This window comes from Diplotaxodon limnothrissa, linkage group LG12, assembly GCF_057381915.1.
Source record: "Diplotaxodon limnothrissa isolate DT_005_m linkage group LG12, D_limnothrissa_male_GT1.1, whole genome shotgun sequence".
NCBI lineage: Eukaryota > Metazoa > Chordata > Actinopteri > Cichliformes > Cichlidae > Diplotaxodon > Diplotaxodon limnothrissa.
In genome coordinates, this window is record NC_140607.1 from 9,315,973 (window position 1) to 9,335,200 (window position 19,228).

The 19,228-nt window shown below is 38.9% G+C and overlaps 1 protein-coding gene across 1 annotated transcript in view; it reads right to left on the minus strand.

The window, feature by feature from the left end:
* Window positions 1-18,464, minus strand: part of LOC146620850 (netrin receptor UNC5D-like) — a 283,997-nt gene extending 265,533 nt beyond the window's left edge. Inside the window, exon 1 of the mRNA XM_085367098.1 lies at window positions 18,273-18,464. Within this exon, the coding sequence (XP_085223224.1) occupies window positions 18,273-18,357 (85 nt within the window). The 5' untranslated portion in view covers window positions 18,358-18,464. The remainder of the gene's footprint in view (window positions 1-18,272) is intronic.
* Between the last annotated feature and the right edge of the window lie 764 nt (window positions 18,465-19,228).

Sequence of the window (19,228 nt, forward strand, 5' to 3'; positions counted from 1 at the left end):
ATAGTGAGAGCCCTGGAAACCTCAAAATGGAGATCCTTAAACTTTTACCACAGGTTTGTACAGTATAGAATGATTCAGTGAGAACGTAACTAATCTGGACTCATCAGACCAAAGCACAGATTTCCACTGGTCTAATGTCCATTCCTTGTGTTTCTTGGAACAAACACATCTCTTCTGTTTGTTGCTGTTCCTTAGTAGTGGTTTCTTAGCAGTTCATTGATTCGCGCAGTCTGCTCTGAATAGTTGATATAGTGATGTTACCGCTACTGAAAATATATGTGTTGCATTTATCTGAGCTGTAATCTGAGGTGCTGTTAACTTGCAATTTCTGTATGCGGTGACTCGGGTGAATTTGTCTTCAGCAGCAGAAGCGACTATTGGTCCTTCTTTCCTGAGGTGGTCCTTATATATGTGGGAGACTATTGTTGTGCCAGCCAGTCAAGTACCATGGTGTACACATGCTCAGTTCAGTGTTTATGAATGATCTTTAGTCTTTGAAGACAAAAAAGCTGTGGTCACATTATCTCATTGCAGGTTCGCGGTGTGATTTCTGCTGAAACTCTGTTACAGCTACACTAACAACTAGGGATGGGTATCGTTTAGGTTTTATCCGATACCGGTGCCAAACCGGTACTTTTGAAATGGTGCCGGTGCTTAAATGGTGCTCAAACCGGTGCTTAAAGAATGGAGAACACAAAATTGGTCCAAAAACCTCTCATGTTCAGCTGTTTTTTTGTAAAAAGATAACAATGTTAGCCTTTTCTGCAGCTATAGGGCATATATGGTATCACTCTTGGCTGGAAGCAGTGCTTAAACAATGGAAAAAACACAAACTTTGTCCAAAAACCTCTCATGTTTAACTGTTTTCCCACTTTTTCTTTGGTCATTTTAGCCTTTTTGGCCAGGGTGAAGGGAGTATCTGCCATCAAACAAGAAGACAGCCGCATGTAACTATGACGGTGTTTGCTAGTTCACCTTACATGCATTAATGTAATAACGTGGTTAGCCTACTCAACGTAAATGACACACGAACAACATTAAGCTACTCACGCAGAGAAGAACGCCTGCTGCTGCCATCATCATTTCTGCTACACTGGCAGGGATAGGGGCCAGGACTCTCCTCTTCGGGTTTTTGGGGGATGTTGCTAACTCCGGGTCCGATAACAGGCACCACACCCGCAGTAGATGTGCTCAGTGTGAGGTCTCGCAGCAAGCTATCAAATACGGCGCATTTTTCGGCTTTTAAGAAAACACTATGCGTCGCCAGGTGTTTCATCGGATTTGAGGTGTTACCTCCTTTGCACAGTATCACCTTAAAGCACTTGTTGCAGGCTGCTGAGTTTGCATCTTTTGCTGTGAAGTACAGCCAGACTTTTGACCGCTTCGCCTTGGGCATTTTTAATCTGTAGCTCTGCTCTAAAAGAACGTACGTACCTGGACCTGCCTACTATCCTCGGAAACGTAAAATGATTGGCTAGAATCTAAAGTGTATCACAGCTCAGGGAAAAAAAACACCGAAATAAAGAACCGAAATGTGCGCTGCTTTTCGGTCTGGTTACTACCGTTTATGTCAGAACCGGTGCCATCATGGCACCGGATACCAGTACCCATCCCTACTAACAACTATGAACCAGTTGCCTTGGATGGGAGTGCAATTGTATGTGTGTTATATATGTGAAAAGTGCCTTTGTCAGTCAGGAAAACCGTTCCTCAATAAATGTTCATTTAAGTTTATATGAGTTTTTCTTATACTTTTAATGTGTACACTTTGTGGGAAAGCGTACTCTAAACGAGCAACGAACCATATAATGTCAATGTCAATGACATTACCATATATGGTAATGTCATTAAAAAAATCTAATTTAAAAAAGTCCACAAATATCGCACTTGGGCTGAAGTTTTTTTGAATTTCCAAGTATTTATTAACACATGGCCAGAATTTCAAATAAAGAGTTCTGACTGCAGACACTGCTTTTTTCTGGCTCTTAATGATGCCACTGAGAGCTTTGTATGTTTATCTTAGGCATGAAACCTTGTCTGTGAGTATGGAAGTCCTATCCTCTGCTCAAACCTCCCATTTACAAAGGTAGCAATTAGAAGAAAGTTGGCTCTAAGGGAAAATGAATGTGTCAAAACAGCTTTTTCAGACTAAGGGTGAACTGGGACTATAGAAAGGATAATAAGGCTAAATAAGCAACATTTTGAACTACTACCCTATTCTAGTATACTACTCTAGAGTTCATATTTGGCTTAGGCACAACAATTTTTGGCAGTGTTTAGGATTCAGGAAGAAATCAAAAAATAAAGCAACAGGTATTGGTCGTGTCCAAATTCATGGGCTGCATCCTCCTGAGGACCCGGCCTTCGCAGTCTACGTGGGCTGGGTCCTCAGAAGGTCGAGTAGGCCGGAAGTAAACGGCTGGGGAAATTGGACAGTGTAGCCTTCTGATTAGCGTCACCACTATCTCGGTGGAGTTTAATAAACTCGGCCGTCTGCTCCTTGCTATCTAAAATATAACAGGACACTGGCGTAAATTCTCGACCGTCTCATACTTCTATTTAATCAGTTTTCTGTTTGATGTTTATTCAACTGTGTAAAAACCAAGGAGGAACCCACCAGGGGCTGAGATTAAAGTTATTAGATTAGATTAGATAAAGTTTTATTTTATCTAATCTAATCTAATAACTTTAATCTCAGACAAACCGATTGACTCACGAACAAATAAAACACTGAAAAAATCCCAACAATAACATTTTATTTTATTTTTGTCCAAATCAAAATCTTTTATCCTATTTTTTTTACTTCAGTTTAAATGTGTCAGTTTTCTAGTCAATGAAATTTTGACATGAAATTTACATTATTACCAGCTATATAAGTAACATCACATCACAGCCTTTAAAAAAAAAAACAAAGCAAAGAAAACAAAATTAATACAAAAAGTGCTGAAAAGGAAAAAAAGAGGTCAATGTCTAAAAACAACAAGGCAGTGATCCTCAGACACCTCAAAACAAACAATGCTCTACCTACAAAGGCACAAACAAAAGGCTTTGCTATATCCTACACATTACCTCAATCCCAACATCACCGTGGACAGTCTGTGGATAGTACTTGAAGGAGCAGTGCATGCAACACAGCACAAGAATCTCACTGAGCTACAAAATCTTTTGCACAAAGAAAACCACCTAAAAAAGACCCGAGAGAATAGCAGCAGGTAAAAAAAAAGGCCTTTCTGAGCAATGGCTAGCTGTGACCAGCTCAGTAAAGCAGATTATGGCCAAACCTTTGTTTGAGGCCTTTTTCCTCTTTTTGTTCTTTTTTGACATGTTAAAATAAAAACAAAATTGTGTGTAGTATATCAAAAAAATATGCCATGTAAGGATTGTCTGATTATTTACTCAAATATGTAATCACAGTGGTTCAGAGGCATCATATCTCCTGCCTCACACCTTAAAATGTTACCTGATCTTGTTATCTGAGCTCATTTCTTTTCCCAGTACATACTATACATTGAGGCTGTGTGATGCTTTGTTTTTCACGTTTTTAAAAGGAATTTTGGTGCCCAATTCATTTTCTATTTATTGAGTGTAGCAATCTACAAAATGGAAACAAAAGAGAGGCAAAGTTTCAGTAAATACCAGAGAGAAAAAAAAGATCACGGTGGAATATGTGAAAAGACAATTCTTTTTAAATTTGCAGACATAAATTTGTGCACTGGCCAGAATTGTTTAAATATTTATAGTTAAGTTGCTCAGAAAAATACTAAGCCACTTTCTGTAACCCCTAAATATTTTTGGCACTCATCAATTTGGGCATTTAGTGTGTTGGCCTAGTTTAAATACATTTGCCAGTTTATGGTAAGATTCTATAGATTCTATATAAAGGAAAGATAATGTTACAGTATTAAAAGGCTGGCTGCAGCCAGCTGCTCTATTTGTCTTTGCTGGCTGTTTATTATTTGGAATATGAGTGCATTTATGGCTGAATCTATGATGCCTTTTATACAGTAGCTGTGGTGTGGCTATTTTTATTATTACCATCCTACAGTATTTAAAAAGCTTTCATGGATAACAGACAATATATTATTAGTATTAATGATACTTCCTGCTGTTCAAGAATGCAGTAATCAATACAAAACTCCAAACACTGGCACAAATAATATCAATTCCCTGCACAAAGACTACCTCTGTATATAATGACTTACTTTCATAATAAGGTAATTTGTCACAACAGTGGGAAACCTAGGCTATGTTATTTTTCTAAATTAGCAGCAATGTTTAAAAGATAAGGAAAATGGTAATAGACACTAAACTTAAGACAATTTTCAAAATACCTCCAAATTATAATCATGATCTGCATACATCCATCAGCCATAACATTACAGCCAGTGAATAACACAGAACCCCTCATTTAAATGTAATGTTCTGGATACCTTAGGTTCTAGCTTTCATACAGATATTATTTTGACATGTAAACATAAAAGTAAATACATTAATTTGCATGGTATTGATTTAAATAAATATTAAATCCCCTACAACCCAGCCAAAATTCTGGCTGTCCAAACTGCACACAAATTACACTGAATGAATCAACCAATTAATCAACCAATCAGTGAATTACAGATACTCCTGTTTTAAATTTGTTATGCATATAAATCACATGTGTCTGTACAATCGGTTTCTTCCATTCCAACCTCTCCACTGCCATGGGCAAAACCAAAGACCTGTCAAATGATAACTGGGATAAAACTGGAGATCTGTGGAAGGCTGCATTTTGGTACAAGACCATCATATAGCCCTTAACATCCTTTGTTTGGAGCTCCATTCAACATCTTGCCTCATGCGATGAGGATGATCATGAGAAAGGTGGTGGATCAGTTCAAACTACACAGGAGGAACCCCAAAAAGTTGATTCTGTTCACCTGAACGTATGATTTTCAGTGAGAGAAACGTGTCATCACTCATTGAAGTAACTTCTTCAGCCTTCTTCAAGCTGAACAAAATGCTATGTCCAGATGAACAGAATGCATGTACACAGGAGGAGCTTCTCAATGATCTGAAGGAAGCACACTACGGCCGCATAATGGATTGATATCTTGCAACGTCCGCAAAGTCCTCCTGCTGAAGAAGGCACATGTATAAAGCTGTCTTAAGTTTGTCAGCCAACATTTAAATGCTTTCAGATAAGCCATAAGAGTAAGTCCTGTGGTTAGCTGAAACCAAAACCAAAATCATATCAATCTGCTGACTTTGGAAGAACAGAAATGTTGAGTATGACCGAAAGAACATCATCACCAGTCAAGCATGGCGATAGAAACATTATGCTTTGAGGCTATTTAGCTATTGTAAGGGTACAGGACGACTTCACCGTATTGAAGGGCCAATGAATGGGGTCATGTATCGTAAAACCTTGCATGAAAATCTCCTTCCCTTAATCATTTTGTCTTCAAGCATGACAATAACCCAAAAGATACCACCAAGTCAACAGAGGAGTCAACAGAGGAGCAGCTAAGAACCACATTAGGGTTGTAGAGCTGCCTCGCCTGTCTCCAGACCTCAGTCCTTGGAGTTTCTGTAAGGAGGAGTGGGCCAAAATCCCTGCTGAGATATATGCACACCTGGTGACCAACTACAAATAACGTGTTACTGCTGTGTTTGCCAACAAGGGTTTCTTCACCAAGTACAAAGACATGTTTTGCTTGGGGTTCAAAAAGTTATTTCACTCAATCCAAATCAATTTGTAACTTTTATGTAATGCATTTTTTCTGGATTTTTGGTTGACATTCTTTCCTGCTCCAATAAGAGGAAACTTCCATTAAATTAGAGGCCGCTCATTTCTTTGTAAGTGAGGAAACCTACAAATACAGGAGGGTGTCAAATACTATTCTCCCACACTGTATTCAACAAAAATAAGAGATGAAAAAATAACTCTGTTTAGGATCTTGGCAAACCTCTGGTTGTTGTTTTGGATTATCAATGGGCTCTTCTAGAGCATTTTTCATATTAAGTGGAAATAAATCTCTAGTATAAACCAGATGATGAAGCACTGTTTAAATACATGAAAGTTAAAAAAAAAGAGAGAAAAAAAGGAAAAACTTCTTTTTCCTGCAGCAACAGTGTGTGACAACCACTGTTCACAAACAGCATGAACCAATGACTAACATGTGGCCAACAGCGAGACCAAGAGGTCCTTCAGGCAAGACAGGCACAGTGAGCTGGGACTAGTGTTTGGCAGTCCATTCATCACAACTTGTCCTTCAGCAATGTTCTGTCCCTACAGGCCTGCTGCTGCACCGCGGATCAACAGAGGACATGTTTGAACAGCTGACCCAAGGCCATGAAAGTAGACACAGCCACAGCAGAGAATCTTAAGGCCATACATCGGTTCTCCATGAAATATAACTGTGATCTATGTATTTGAGAGCCCAGTTCACAGTCCTGGATTACAATGTGGTTTACTTCTCAGTTAAAGAAAATCCTTTCCTTATCGTTTCGCTTTCTTTGTCCTTCTGTATCTCAATGCTGGGCCTAATTTAACAAGTCTTTAAAAACATGGTACTGCTCCAATTTGCTTTTACTTGAAGTAGGAAAAAACTGAAAAGGCTCAATGGTATGCAGAATTGGAGATACTGAGCAAAGATAATGAGCCATTGTTAGCAACTCTGTGAGGCTGCAATAATGACAAGTTGAGAAATAATAGAAAGGAAAGGTAACCATAGTAACGATTTCCTTGTTTATGACTTCATGTCATCGTGTCATGAGTTCTTATTTGGACATATGAGAGCTTTCAGAGAAGTCTCCAAGTCATAATTATGAATAGGATGTGTATACGAATACTACCTAGATGTTGTAACCTTGTAGCTGTGATGTAGCTATTTAAATGCTTAAAATGAAAAAGATTATATGCTGACGTTTAGCAGAGACAATGTTCACTTTCTTTGTTTAGCATATAAATATGCTAACACTAGCTTAAGGTACTAATGTAATAAGCTGCAATAGTAAATTACATTATTAGAAGGTATTTTATCATAGTAATCTATAAGTAATATATATGGACAAACTGAAGTATTGGATGAACAGAAAATTCTGATGATGCTAGATTAGAACTTGATAGGGTAAAATACAGCTGTTACAGCTGATTGCCAGTTATATTGCTGCCAGACAAAGGCAAACATTCTGAACATGCATCTCTGTGCTATCATGTTGTTTCAGCTTTTAAGTTTACTGCGGATATTTTGTACAATCACTCCAGCAACCTAACCTTCACTAACAAGGAACTTACAGGTCAATGATTAGCTGGTCAATTAATAGCATTTAGCTGTGTTTTAATTCAAGCCATCCCTAATTGTATTTAAATCTAACCAATCAGGGACATAAATGAAAAAGTCAAGTAATATAAAAGTGTAAAAATTGTAGATATTCAAAGGCACCATTCATAGTCCCGTCTTGTAGCTGGGATATAAACTAGCGGCATTCACCTTCCTGCCATTCTTATTGTGGAATTATGTCAATTGTTATTCTTCCTAGTCTTGCAAGGTGCTATTCTAGACCTTTAATATAGGAAAAATATGTAATTATAGCATTTCTCAGTGTTTTAAAACTGAATGTGTTGCAGTGTTACATATTGTCTTAGCTCATATAAAATTAATAACAGCAACCTGTAGTAGGAACAATGTGATAGCAGCAACAAATCATCAGAACTATTTGAATATATCACCTAAGAACCATAAATATCTGTACAAAATGAGATGTGAGTATATCATTTGACATTTTGATGGTTCAGTGGAAACTCTAGGGCATCTTTAAAGCAATTTGGATTAGAGATCAAAGTTTGCCATCTTTATAAAATTGCACAGTAATCCATCTAGTTATTGAGACACTTCAGTCTGTAACAGTCTGACCTACATTGATAGAGCAAAATAAATAAATATCCACAGTGTACTGGATATAGAAACATTGCACTTCTTTACTGTGGTTCCACTGGGTGAATTGACTAGGACTTACATAGCAGTTTTTTACTTTAAGTCTCATTCTCCCAATCTCACACATTAATGAAGTGTTTTTATCTATACCTAACCACTTTTGATCTAGCATTCATACATAAAGGGCAACTCAGGGTTCAATACATTGCCCAACACTTCTACACATGGACAAGAAGAGGATTGATCACTGTTTTTCCAATTGGAAGACACGCCGCTCTACCACCTGAGCCACTGTCAGCACGAGGCGAAATGAGGGATTCACTTAGAAGCTCCAGTCATTCAAAAGGCGATTTACTGGAGCAAACCTGACATAGATTTCAGCCATGACGCATACATCAACGGGACATGTTTCTCGATAACAATACTGAATTCTCTCTGACTTGATAAGAGAAGAGGCATCACTTTTCATTGGTCTCTGATTAAGTAGAACCTCACGCCCAGATGCTATCAAAATATGGCCAGACATGCACTATAAATAAAATTTACATGGGACTGTGTGTGGGTTTCTTAATTGTGTCTTTGTGTGGAAGCAGGCGCATTCACACATGCACACATCTCCCAGTAGGCCTTATGGCTGCTTGGAGATTTGCTAAATAGGATGCTATCATAAAACAGCCTTGTAAAAAGCTCATCTGGTGCACACCATCTGTAAACACAGATTTGGAGAAGTTCATGGAGCCTGCACAACCTGACACCTCTAAATTTGGAGTGTATTACTGCAGCTACATGGATGTAGTACCAGCAGTAGCTCTACAGCAAATGAATGTGAAAAAACACATACCAGCAATGATTTTTCATAAATACTCTCTTTTTGTGCTGGGGTTATCGCCACAAATAAGTGACAGTTGTTTTAACTGCAGATTCGGATAGTGATGGGTCCTAAGGTAAAGTAGACATATATTTTGAGATTGGTGGGTCAATAACTTCAATACTCACAAATTCCTTTTATTATATAGATAATAAAGCTTTATAAAAACAAAATGTGGGTGTCTACATCGCTTCCAGATGTTTTCAGTGTGGTGTCGCATGAAACAGCTGGCCTGTCTCATGACAGCGAAATACACACTACTGCTTAAGGGAAAAGATAATTTTATATTGTACGCACTTTTATACACATATACATTTTACAAACACAGAATTATCATTTTTATTTTAATTGTGCTTTTCAGTCGTTTTGTTGTTTTGGTTTGTTTTACATTTGGTTGGAATATTTCTTGCTTTTTTCTGAAAACTACAGATACTTTAAAGGTTACATTAAGTGGTGTGAAGCACAAGTACCAGAATTAACCTAATTTTAAAACAAAATATCACCAATCACTACATGTTTTACAAGCAGGCTTTGATCTTCGTTTGATTTATCAATTCAAATCCACTGCATTTTAATTTAACATATGCCACATTTATTTCATCCAGTATGCAGAAAGACTAAATACCCAGATGATGCCATTTAATATGTCTTAAAGCTATCAGCTCCATAGAGTAGTGGTTTACACATTCACCTAACAAGCAAAAGATCCCTGGTTTAAGACATGGAGGACACACAATAACCTTTCTTTAAACCAGGAAGACAATTGGCCAAACCAAATATATTGAGCTATCTGCTGTAGTGAGCCCTTGTGAATAACGGAGCAATTGATAGTAGCAGATATATAATGTTACGCTGGCAAGTTGTGACTTATTCCAGAGAAAAATAATCTCTGCATAGACTTTTATTCAAGCACCATTATCTGCGCTAACACAGAGCTACTCAGTAAGCTAAGAACTACTCAGTAAGCTAATTTTCCAACTTCAACTGGGATATACAATATGTATCCCAAAGTTGGGAAATTATGATAATAGGGATTGCAACTATAATGCAAAGGTCAAGACTTCATTGACCTTTTAAATTAAAAACCCTAATGCATCAGTGGACAGAAAGCCCACATTTTTCCACAGGGCTTTAATAGTGAAGCATTTGAATGCATATGATATGACAGCCTGTGAGCTATGCTTTATTTGTTTGTGTCTACCATGCCCACATCCATTATTAGAAAACTGTCTTTTAATTGAATAGATGCTTTAATCACTCTGCTGTACAAGTTTGAGCAATTACAGTTTGCAGCAACAAGTATATGTTTATTAAAAAGACATGCAAAACTTTTCAGACCTTACAGAAACACAGTGAGATTCACTTAATGGCTGCAAATGTTAAAGCACAGCTTATTTTATCTCTTTATTACTTGTTATATGTATGATTTATCTATTATTAATATTTGATCTGTGGCTATTGTTCGGAACTCTGTACTCATATTGCTATTTAAATGTTAACCTACGTAATTTAACATGTTTAAATTGCGAGTAAATCATTACTGTTATCAGTATGAAAATACAAAAGAACTCGAAGAATATGATTTTTTTTTTGTGCATTTATGACCAGTTTCCCCTGTCAGCCCAGAGTGCATCTTGCCTGCAAAGTAAAGGTCCTTTAATATGTCAAAATAAGCACTAAATTATTTTTTTAATTAAAATATTGCATTGAAATAGTGTAGGCTCCTTTTTATCAAGCTTTGCCACCACAAACAACCGTATGGTCATTCGATTATACTGACTGTTGCAATTAGTGGCATAATGTTTTCTATGTCCAACACTAAAGTATATCAACAGAATGACTTAAGCTGTGGCAGCCACTTTTATTTCATCCATTATGCAGAAAGACTAGATTCCCAGATGATGCCACCTAAATGGAACTATACTGTAAATGTATCAGGGCCTTGTATCAAGGAAAATAGCAAAAACCTATAGATGCATGAAAGATACAGTAGCTGGAAAAAAATATCTCAGTGTCATTCATAGGGATGAGTATCGTTTAGGTTTTATCCGATACCGGTGCCAAACCGGTACTTTTGAAACGGTGCCGGTGCATAAACGGTGCTTAAACCGGTGCTTAAAGAATGGAGAACACAAGATTGGTCCAAAAACCTCTCATGTTCAGCTGTTTTTTTGTAAAAAGATAACAATGTTAGCCTTTTCTGCAGCTATGGGGCATATATGGTATCACTCTTGGCTGGAAGCAGTGCTTAAACAATGGAAAAAACACAAACTTTGTCCAAAAACCTCTCATGTTTAACTGTTTTCCACTTTTTCTTTGGTCATTTTAGCCTTTTTGGCCAGGGTGAAGGGAGCATCTGCCGTCAAACAAGAAGACAGCCGCATGTAACTACGACGGTGTTTGCTAGTTCACCTTACATGCATTAATGTAATAACGTGGTTAGCCTACTCAACGTAAATGACACACGAACAACATTAAGCTACTCACGCAGAGAAGAACGGCTGCTGCTGCCATCATCATTTCTGCTACACTGGCAGGGATAGGGGCCAGGACTCTCCTCTTCGGGTTTTTGGGGGATGTTGCTAACTCCGGGTCCGATAACAGGCACCACACCCGCAGTAGATGTGCTCAGTGTGAGGTCTCGCAGCAAGCTATCAAATACGGCGCATTTTTCGGCTTTTAAGAAAACACTATGCGTCGCCAGGTGTTTCATCGGATTTGAGGTGTTACCTCCTTTGCACAGTATCACCTTAAAACACTTGTTGCAGGCTGCTGAGTTTGCATCTTTTGCTGTGAAGTACAGCCAGACTTTTGACCGCTTCGCCTTGGGCATTTTTAATCTGTAGCTCTGCTCTAAAAGAACGTACGTACCTGGACCCGCCTACTATCCTCGGAAACGTAAAATGATTGGCTAGAATCTAAAGTGTATCACAGCTCAGGAAAATAAAGCACCGAAATGTGCGCTGCTTTTCGGTCTGGTTACTACCGTTTATGTCAGAGCCGGTGCCATCATGGCATTCATGCACCAGGTCCATGGAAGAAGCCAATGAGCTGCAGGGCTGATTGCCAACTACATTAAGCCTCTTAGGCAGCATGCTGATGAATTCACTCATTGAAATGTGAAGGTAATAGTCTTGACCTAGCAAAGACATAACTCACCGACTGTACCTGCAAAGTCCCCAAATGACAGTGATCCCGAGTAGGAGCTGGTCCAATATGAAAGAGGACTTTGCTTTTATTACCATGATCATTACTGTATATCATTTCTGAATGTACAGCCATTTGGTTTCATTTAAATGTAAATCTGGCAACTGAACACATTGTCACCCACAGCAACCTGACTATGATGATTCATTCTGGGATCGGCAGGGAAAATATAAGAGCCCCTTTTGCTTTCTCTGAGGGAAAATAACAGATTTGACCTTTGTCTGTTTTCATGAAACAGTGCAGAGGAAAATAAAAAAACCTTGAGATTTTTCCTTTTTTTTCTTGAAAACAAAAGTAACCACAGTTTTGTGCATCCTTTGTGCTCTGCTCTCTCTCTCTCTCTTTCCACTTTTTAAAAAAATGCCCAACCTGAAGAACAGGGAGGGAGATGTACAATCTGCAGCTCAAGGTCAAGGAAGTAAAACTCTTGGGAGAATAGACAAGTTTGTGTGTCAAATTAGGCTGCGGAGACGGATAACAGAGGGGCACAGCATCACACAACATGTGGTGATGGTTATTTCAGCAAGGCTTGACACAATTGTGCATCTGTGGAGCAGGGACAATGCTGTTTGCTGCTAATGTTTATCAAATGAGGTGACCACCAGGGGCCTGGGCATATGTGCATGCATGCAGAATGGAGAATCATTCCAGCAAGGCAAACATTAGCAGCTCTGTAGTCTAATCTCACAACATATTCTTGTAGTCATATAGAGTATTAGCTAAACTTAAAGCAGACCTAGCAGCTTTACTGACAAATGAACTGGGCGACTTCAGCAATCCTCAATCAAATATCAGATAATCCCATTGCTCATTACTTCTCTCAATACACAACACTCTATCTTGCTAAAATCACACATCACATAAATTAATCATCAAGTCCCAAATAAATGCCTGCATGTCGAGAGAAATCAACGAGAGCCTCATCAGAAGATAGGTAAGAAGGGATATTACATATCAGTGCACTCGCATACCCTTTTGCATGTCTAAGCAGAGCTTCATTATGAGATAAATACACACCAATAGCAGATTGCTGATCTACAAGAAATTCCCATTACAACCCTGGACAAAGCTTCTTGAAATAGCCCTTATTTCATCAGAACTGTGAGACAAAAGATGAAAAGCCTTTTCAAGATCCCCCATGGGCCACATCATCCTCACTCATGGCTGTGTTACACATGGAGGACCCCTCTTTCATGACCCCTTGCGTGAGTCTCGTTCTGAGCCAGTGGGGGCCTGCGAACATCAGCTATTGATCTTTAAGAGCTTAAATCTCGCTGAGTTCAAGCTAGGACCATCGAGACCCGCAGAGCAGCAGGACTGCTGCTGTTTGCTACTGTTTGATTCAAGGACTAAACTTGTGGGAAAGTGTGACACCTGTCATGACATGCATGGCCTTTAAAAATGATGTGATATGCAGAAAAGTTGTAACATGCAACAAGGTAGAGTCGAGCATTCAAATGCCCTGCCTCTGTTTTGACAGCCCATTAGTACCTGTAATGCTTTTTAAGCACAATCTGTATAAAAAAATAATAAAACATCTTTCACTTTTTAAAATGTGTTGTTTTCTTTTGTTTTTTCTATGATATTTAATTAAACTCAAGACCTCTGTTTTTTGGAAATCAGTATTTTCATCTTACATTCTATAGACAAAAATTGCTCCTCAAGAAAAAAATGGACATACGGAAGATAATCATTTGCTGAACTATTTTTGATATGGTCCCACACTTAATCGGGATGCTAGGCAGGCAGGTTGTGAAGTGAAGCTCAGATGAAACCAGATCATGTTCTCAGTGCCAGTCCACATCAGCTGACGCCTCGTGTTATAGTTGTATATACATTAAGCTGCTTTAGCCTGCCCACAGATACTGTTAATCTGCAAGCCAATTTGAAACCCACCTCCACCCCAGCTCCTCCTTTCTGATTAAATTAATGTCCTATCCATTCTCCCTGACGACTGCTCTATTCTGTTCCGTGTCTTTTTGCTGCTTTCCACACCTCTGTAAACACCCTGAAGGGCGCCACATAAAAATGACTACAAATAGAAACATTGAGCATCTTTTGAATGTGCTTGTGCTCCTGACTTAAGTTTGAATTCAGTCAAAATTAATTCTGTGTTCTTCGAGCAAAGTACAAACAGTCTGTCCAAGGAATGCTGGGCCGACACTTCTGCTTCTGTCAGCTTTTTGATGGCGACTTCCTTAATATATAGGAACTCAAGATGATAAGAAATCTGTGTGCCATTTACTGACCTGTTTAACTTTCATGTCTTCTGGCTGTCTGCAAATTGTATTCATTCTGCTAAACAAATTTTGAAGAAAAACCACAGAGAAATGTGTATTTATACAGAGAGAACCTGCACATAGTCTCATACTGTCAAGCTTTTTCATGTATTTTGTGCATCTATGTAGACTCTTACAAGAGTCTAAATCCTAAACTAAAGGCTGGAGTCACATATCAGTAAAAATTCAAGCATTCCATATTTTGCTTGAGTATGTTGATGTAGAACTTGTAGGATCCAGTCAATTTAGACCTTTCTAACTATTACATGCTATCACCAAACATTTTTTACTGCCTCCATTCTAACCCCTTCTGCTAACCACTATAATAATAACTTGCTGGAGTCACTCTTTAATTTGTCATAAATATATGCAACCAGAAGGTAGAGATTGCCAAACAATTCAACATTCTTTTTTTTAAAATCTGCAACTGAGAAAACAAAATTGGAAAAAGTTACAATCATTTTTCATTTGATACACACACAGACAAAAAGCAAATAAAAGTTTGTTGTGTATTTCTTTTGTGACATTACACACCCTAAGATAAAAGGAATCTTTTAAACTTTCATTTCCTTTTTGTTTCAATACTTCCCTAATGGAAAGTGTTTCAGTTTAAAAAACGAAATCATCTTTATGTTTTGTTTTTATAAATGCCTCTGTAATAATCCTTTTTTGTATTTCTGTGTTATGTGTGTAGAAAGGGATGCAGTTCCGCATGAACTGATTAGCTACATAATGCATTAGGCATGAATAAAAAGCTATACACAACAATACTGTTGTCTTTACTTTCATTTTTTTATTTTAATTAATATATCCAGCTATCAATTTACACCTTTATTTAATTTTATGGGAAAAATTGGTAACAAATAGAATTTGAATCAGTGACTTACTAGAACATTGGCAATCTGCTTGTAGTTGTGTGCTTTAATGGTTCCTTTTTTTCACCATTCGAGGTCCCTGGCTTAATTCCTATTCCTTTTCCTAGACAAACTTGCTCACGTGATTTTTACACAATAGATTTTAGGTTATATTAGAACATTTTGATGTGTTCACCCAAAATGTATGCCTCATCTTTAGGCATGGTAGAAACTGATTGATTAAAATTGAAGGGGCTACTTGAAGAGACAAGCCACGACTCAAGGTAGGAGAAGTTAAGTTGCTTATGTTGATAAGTTAGTTTGTAGTACATTGTAGATGCCATCCCACTACCAAAACAGACAAGTGATGCGCATTTTCTACAAATTATTATTGTTGTTGTTGTTGTTGTTGTTGTTGTTGTTGTTGTTATTACTACATAACCTTTATTTAATTAGTATGACCTTTAAGGCGACTGTGGCTCAGGGGGTTGGGAATCGCATCTGTAACCGGAAGGTTGCCGGTTCGATCCCTGGGCTCTCTCTCTCCTGGTTGTTGTGTCCTTGGGCAAGACACTTTACCCTACTTGCCTACTGGTGTTGGCCAGAGGGGCCGATGGCGCGATATGGCAGCCTCGCTTCTGTCAGTCTGCCCCAGGGCAGCTGTGGCTACAACCGTAGCTTGCCTCCACCAGTGTGTGAATGTGAGAGTGAATGAATAGTGGTATTGTAAAGCGCTTTGGGTGCCTTGAAAAGCGCTATATAAATCCAATCCATTATTATTAAGGTTAATGATCAGTAATTACATCCATTAACAACAGTAAAAAGTGAATAAAACCTGTAAACCATTTTAGTTAATGCAAGTTAATTCCAACGTCTGTCTGTAGGCTAACAGAAACTACTGATGAAGACATCCATAAAAATGTCACCATTAATAATGATGAAATTATTTAAAGTAGTGGTAGGCAAAATGTTTTTTGGGACCACTGATCAAAATCCAATCTAACAACTTTTCAGCACACAGTAATTCATGATGTTTGCTGGTGTGAACATTTGTGGCCTGCCTGACAGCTCTACTGTTCTCTGGTCTTATTGTGCTTTTTTTCCCCTGCATCACTTTTCTGAATTTCTGCCCAGCTTCGAGGTCCTAATTATGACTGGTGGCTTGAAATTAGAGGGATGCGTCATAAGTAAAGTATGTTGGTTTCATAACATCATATTCACTCAATATTTAATGTTACCTTCAAGAATAAATGGAACCCCCAGTTTAACTCTATTTTTCTGTGTGTGACTGATCAGTAATGACAGCAGACCTACCTATTTCCGTTTGGTCGAAATGAAACTGCCATCATTACAAGATCCTGCTGCATACTTGCATTCCTTATCCTAATATCCTCATAATTACAAGTTAATGTACAACAGATTGATGACAGCTGTCTCCACATCTAATCGACAAGAGAGAACCGGCAATAGTTTGTTTACAAAAATGTAAACAATCATTATTTTAACACAGTGTTTGTGTTGCTGCCAGTCTAACTCCCTGCACGCTGGTCAATGACTTCCCGTCTTTTACTAAAATGGATCAGAGTTCGCTCTCTGATCCATTTTTTAATTTCCTTTTTTTGACTTGAGCATAAAATCAAGTGTGAAGGCGTTATTTGTTTTGTGGGTGTGTGTAGGATTCATAAATGAATAATGAAAAACAAATCACTTTTTGCATTTTTGAGATTTTAGATTCTCTGCAGAATATGAAGAAAAACAATGATGCATATTTTGCAAGATAATGTATATTTGAGTTATTCTGAATGAGTGGCATGTGCAGGGTGAGAATATTTTTTTACATTTGTGGAAGATGATGTATATCAGTTTCTTCACGGCAAACAGATTGCAGCAATAAGGTGGAAAAAAGCCAGAGTTTCTGGCTTCACAATGAAAAAAAGCAGACTTTGCACATTCATGATGCGTAAAGTCGTGTAACGTTAATCTGAACTCTGTTCAGCTCCACAGGCTGCTATGTAACCAGTTAAACCTGCAGGGAACCTTTAACACCAAATACCATCTCACTCTCAGGCACTCTGCTCTGTGCTACTGCTATTTAAGTGGCTAAAATATGGAGATGTGAGAGTCATAAGATCAACACAGACACAACCAGATGTCTGCAGGGCATATTCTGGTTGGGTTGTAGGCTTGTTCTGTAACATCTGATTCAAACGGGTGATGTGGTTCAGTGCAACAGCTTAAAATCTCTAAAACCAATACAGGCTACAGAAAACTGTACAGTGTGTATTAAATAAAGATGATTTAACATGGATTTTTTTTTGTGTGTGTGTGTTTAAGGGACTAAATCTATCCTCTTGTATTTGTTCTTTTGGGTTCTCTGGAAAAAGAAAGAAAATAGAACATCAAGCAGGGGCAGATTTCCTACCCTCAACACGACCCCCACTTGTCACAGTCACCTCTCATTCAAAGGTATTTTTATCAAGTAAATGTAAAGCACTTTCACCGTGGGCTTCTAAAAAGAAACGAAAACCCTTGGTTGAAGTCGCTCTGGTAGCTGCTGATGAATATCTCTGCGTCCCGCACAAACCTCTACATACATTGCTCTGGCACTATATTCACTTCGTGATATCAGGAAGCGGATCATTTAAAAAGGAGGACTAGCTCTGGAACTCTCAGATAAAATGGCATGCCTGTTGCACAGGCGTGCCTTCATTAAAGCCAGCAGTGCTGATTACAGCGCAGTCACGGTGATGGATTCATTCACGACTAAAAACTTAGTGGAATGGGACGACTGGCATCGATTCGAGGGGAGACGTAAAAAAAGACCAAGAGTGTAGGAACTTGACGGCGCGAGCTGTGGCTTGATGAATCAATAGCAGAAGCTCCACTGCGCAGTGAAGAGAGAATGCTCAAATAGTGGAAATCTGAAGTCCGAGTGAGACTCAGGATCACCTGCTGAATACTGAATGTGAGCTGGGAAGTATTTGTAAACCTCAAACATGAACCAAAAATCGTGACAGGTGGTGCGTAACCACGGGGATGGCACCCAATAATTGTCTCTCTTCTTTTACCGACCGGCTGAAAGCGCTTACAGCGCAGTAAACACCCAAAGTAGGCACGCATGCACACGGACACACACAGCTCTTACCTTTGGAAATAACCGATGCTGTGCAATAAATAAGCAGCAGGAGCCCCCTCAGAACGAGGTAACGTCCTTTTGTCAGCGTGCCCATACCGACGCGTAGCTCTCCACGGATACGCTATAGAGCTGACGGTGCTCCGGGTCTCTGATGCCTGCTCTTGCCTCCTCCTCCGAGCTGGACGAGCCCCGGCAGCGCAAGTTCCTCGTGTAAACCAGGGAAGCGGACAGTTGGACGCTCTGTTGGGAGAAGGAGGAGCAGCGGCAGCAGGAGAAGTGAACGGCTGGCGGGCTGGACTGTTTGTCGAAAGGGAAAAAGCATCTTCACTTCACTTTTGCTGTGCGTGTGTGCGCAGCAGGGGAGACGTGCGCTCCGAGTTTACCCCCCTTTCCAGGCATCATCATCCCGGAGCCTGCCCTGTGCTAACCAATGGCAGAGTGAGAAAGGCGGAGAGGAGGAGACGGAGTGGGAGGCTACTCGTAGGCCTAATCAGTCAAATGTTTCTTCTTTTACAGTAACGCACCAAGCAGCCCAGCAAAGGCGTGAAGGATGATGACACAGTTTACAGGTTTGGAGAAACTGTCCGAAGAAGAAAAGTGGGAGGAAAACGGCTTCATTTCCAACCAGCACAAAGCTGTGTCTCACAGTGTCCGGTATAATCTGATCAATTATAGCCAAAGTAGAGCACTGATCAACAGAAACGCGCCAGTGTGATTTTCTTTTAATGTGCCCCTCAGCTCCAAGGTATGTTTGCTGGTATTCTTATATGTGATGAATAAATGAAATTTTTGAAAAAGAAAAAAAAATAGGTATGTAATCATGGTAAAACACCTCATTACAAAACCTCAATACCAGCTGAGAAAAGCAGATACTGACTCTGAGCACACTACTCATTTGTGTCCAAAATGATAATACTTTGATTGATTACAAACGAGTGTAATTTTGATGAAGCTTGGAAGCAACT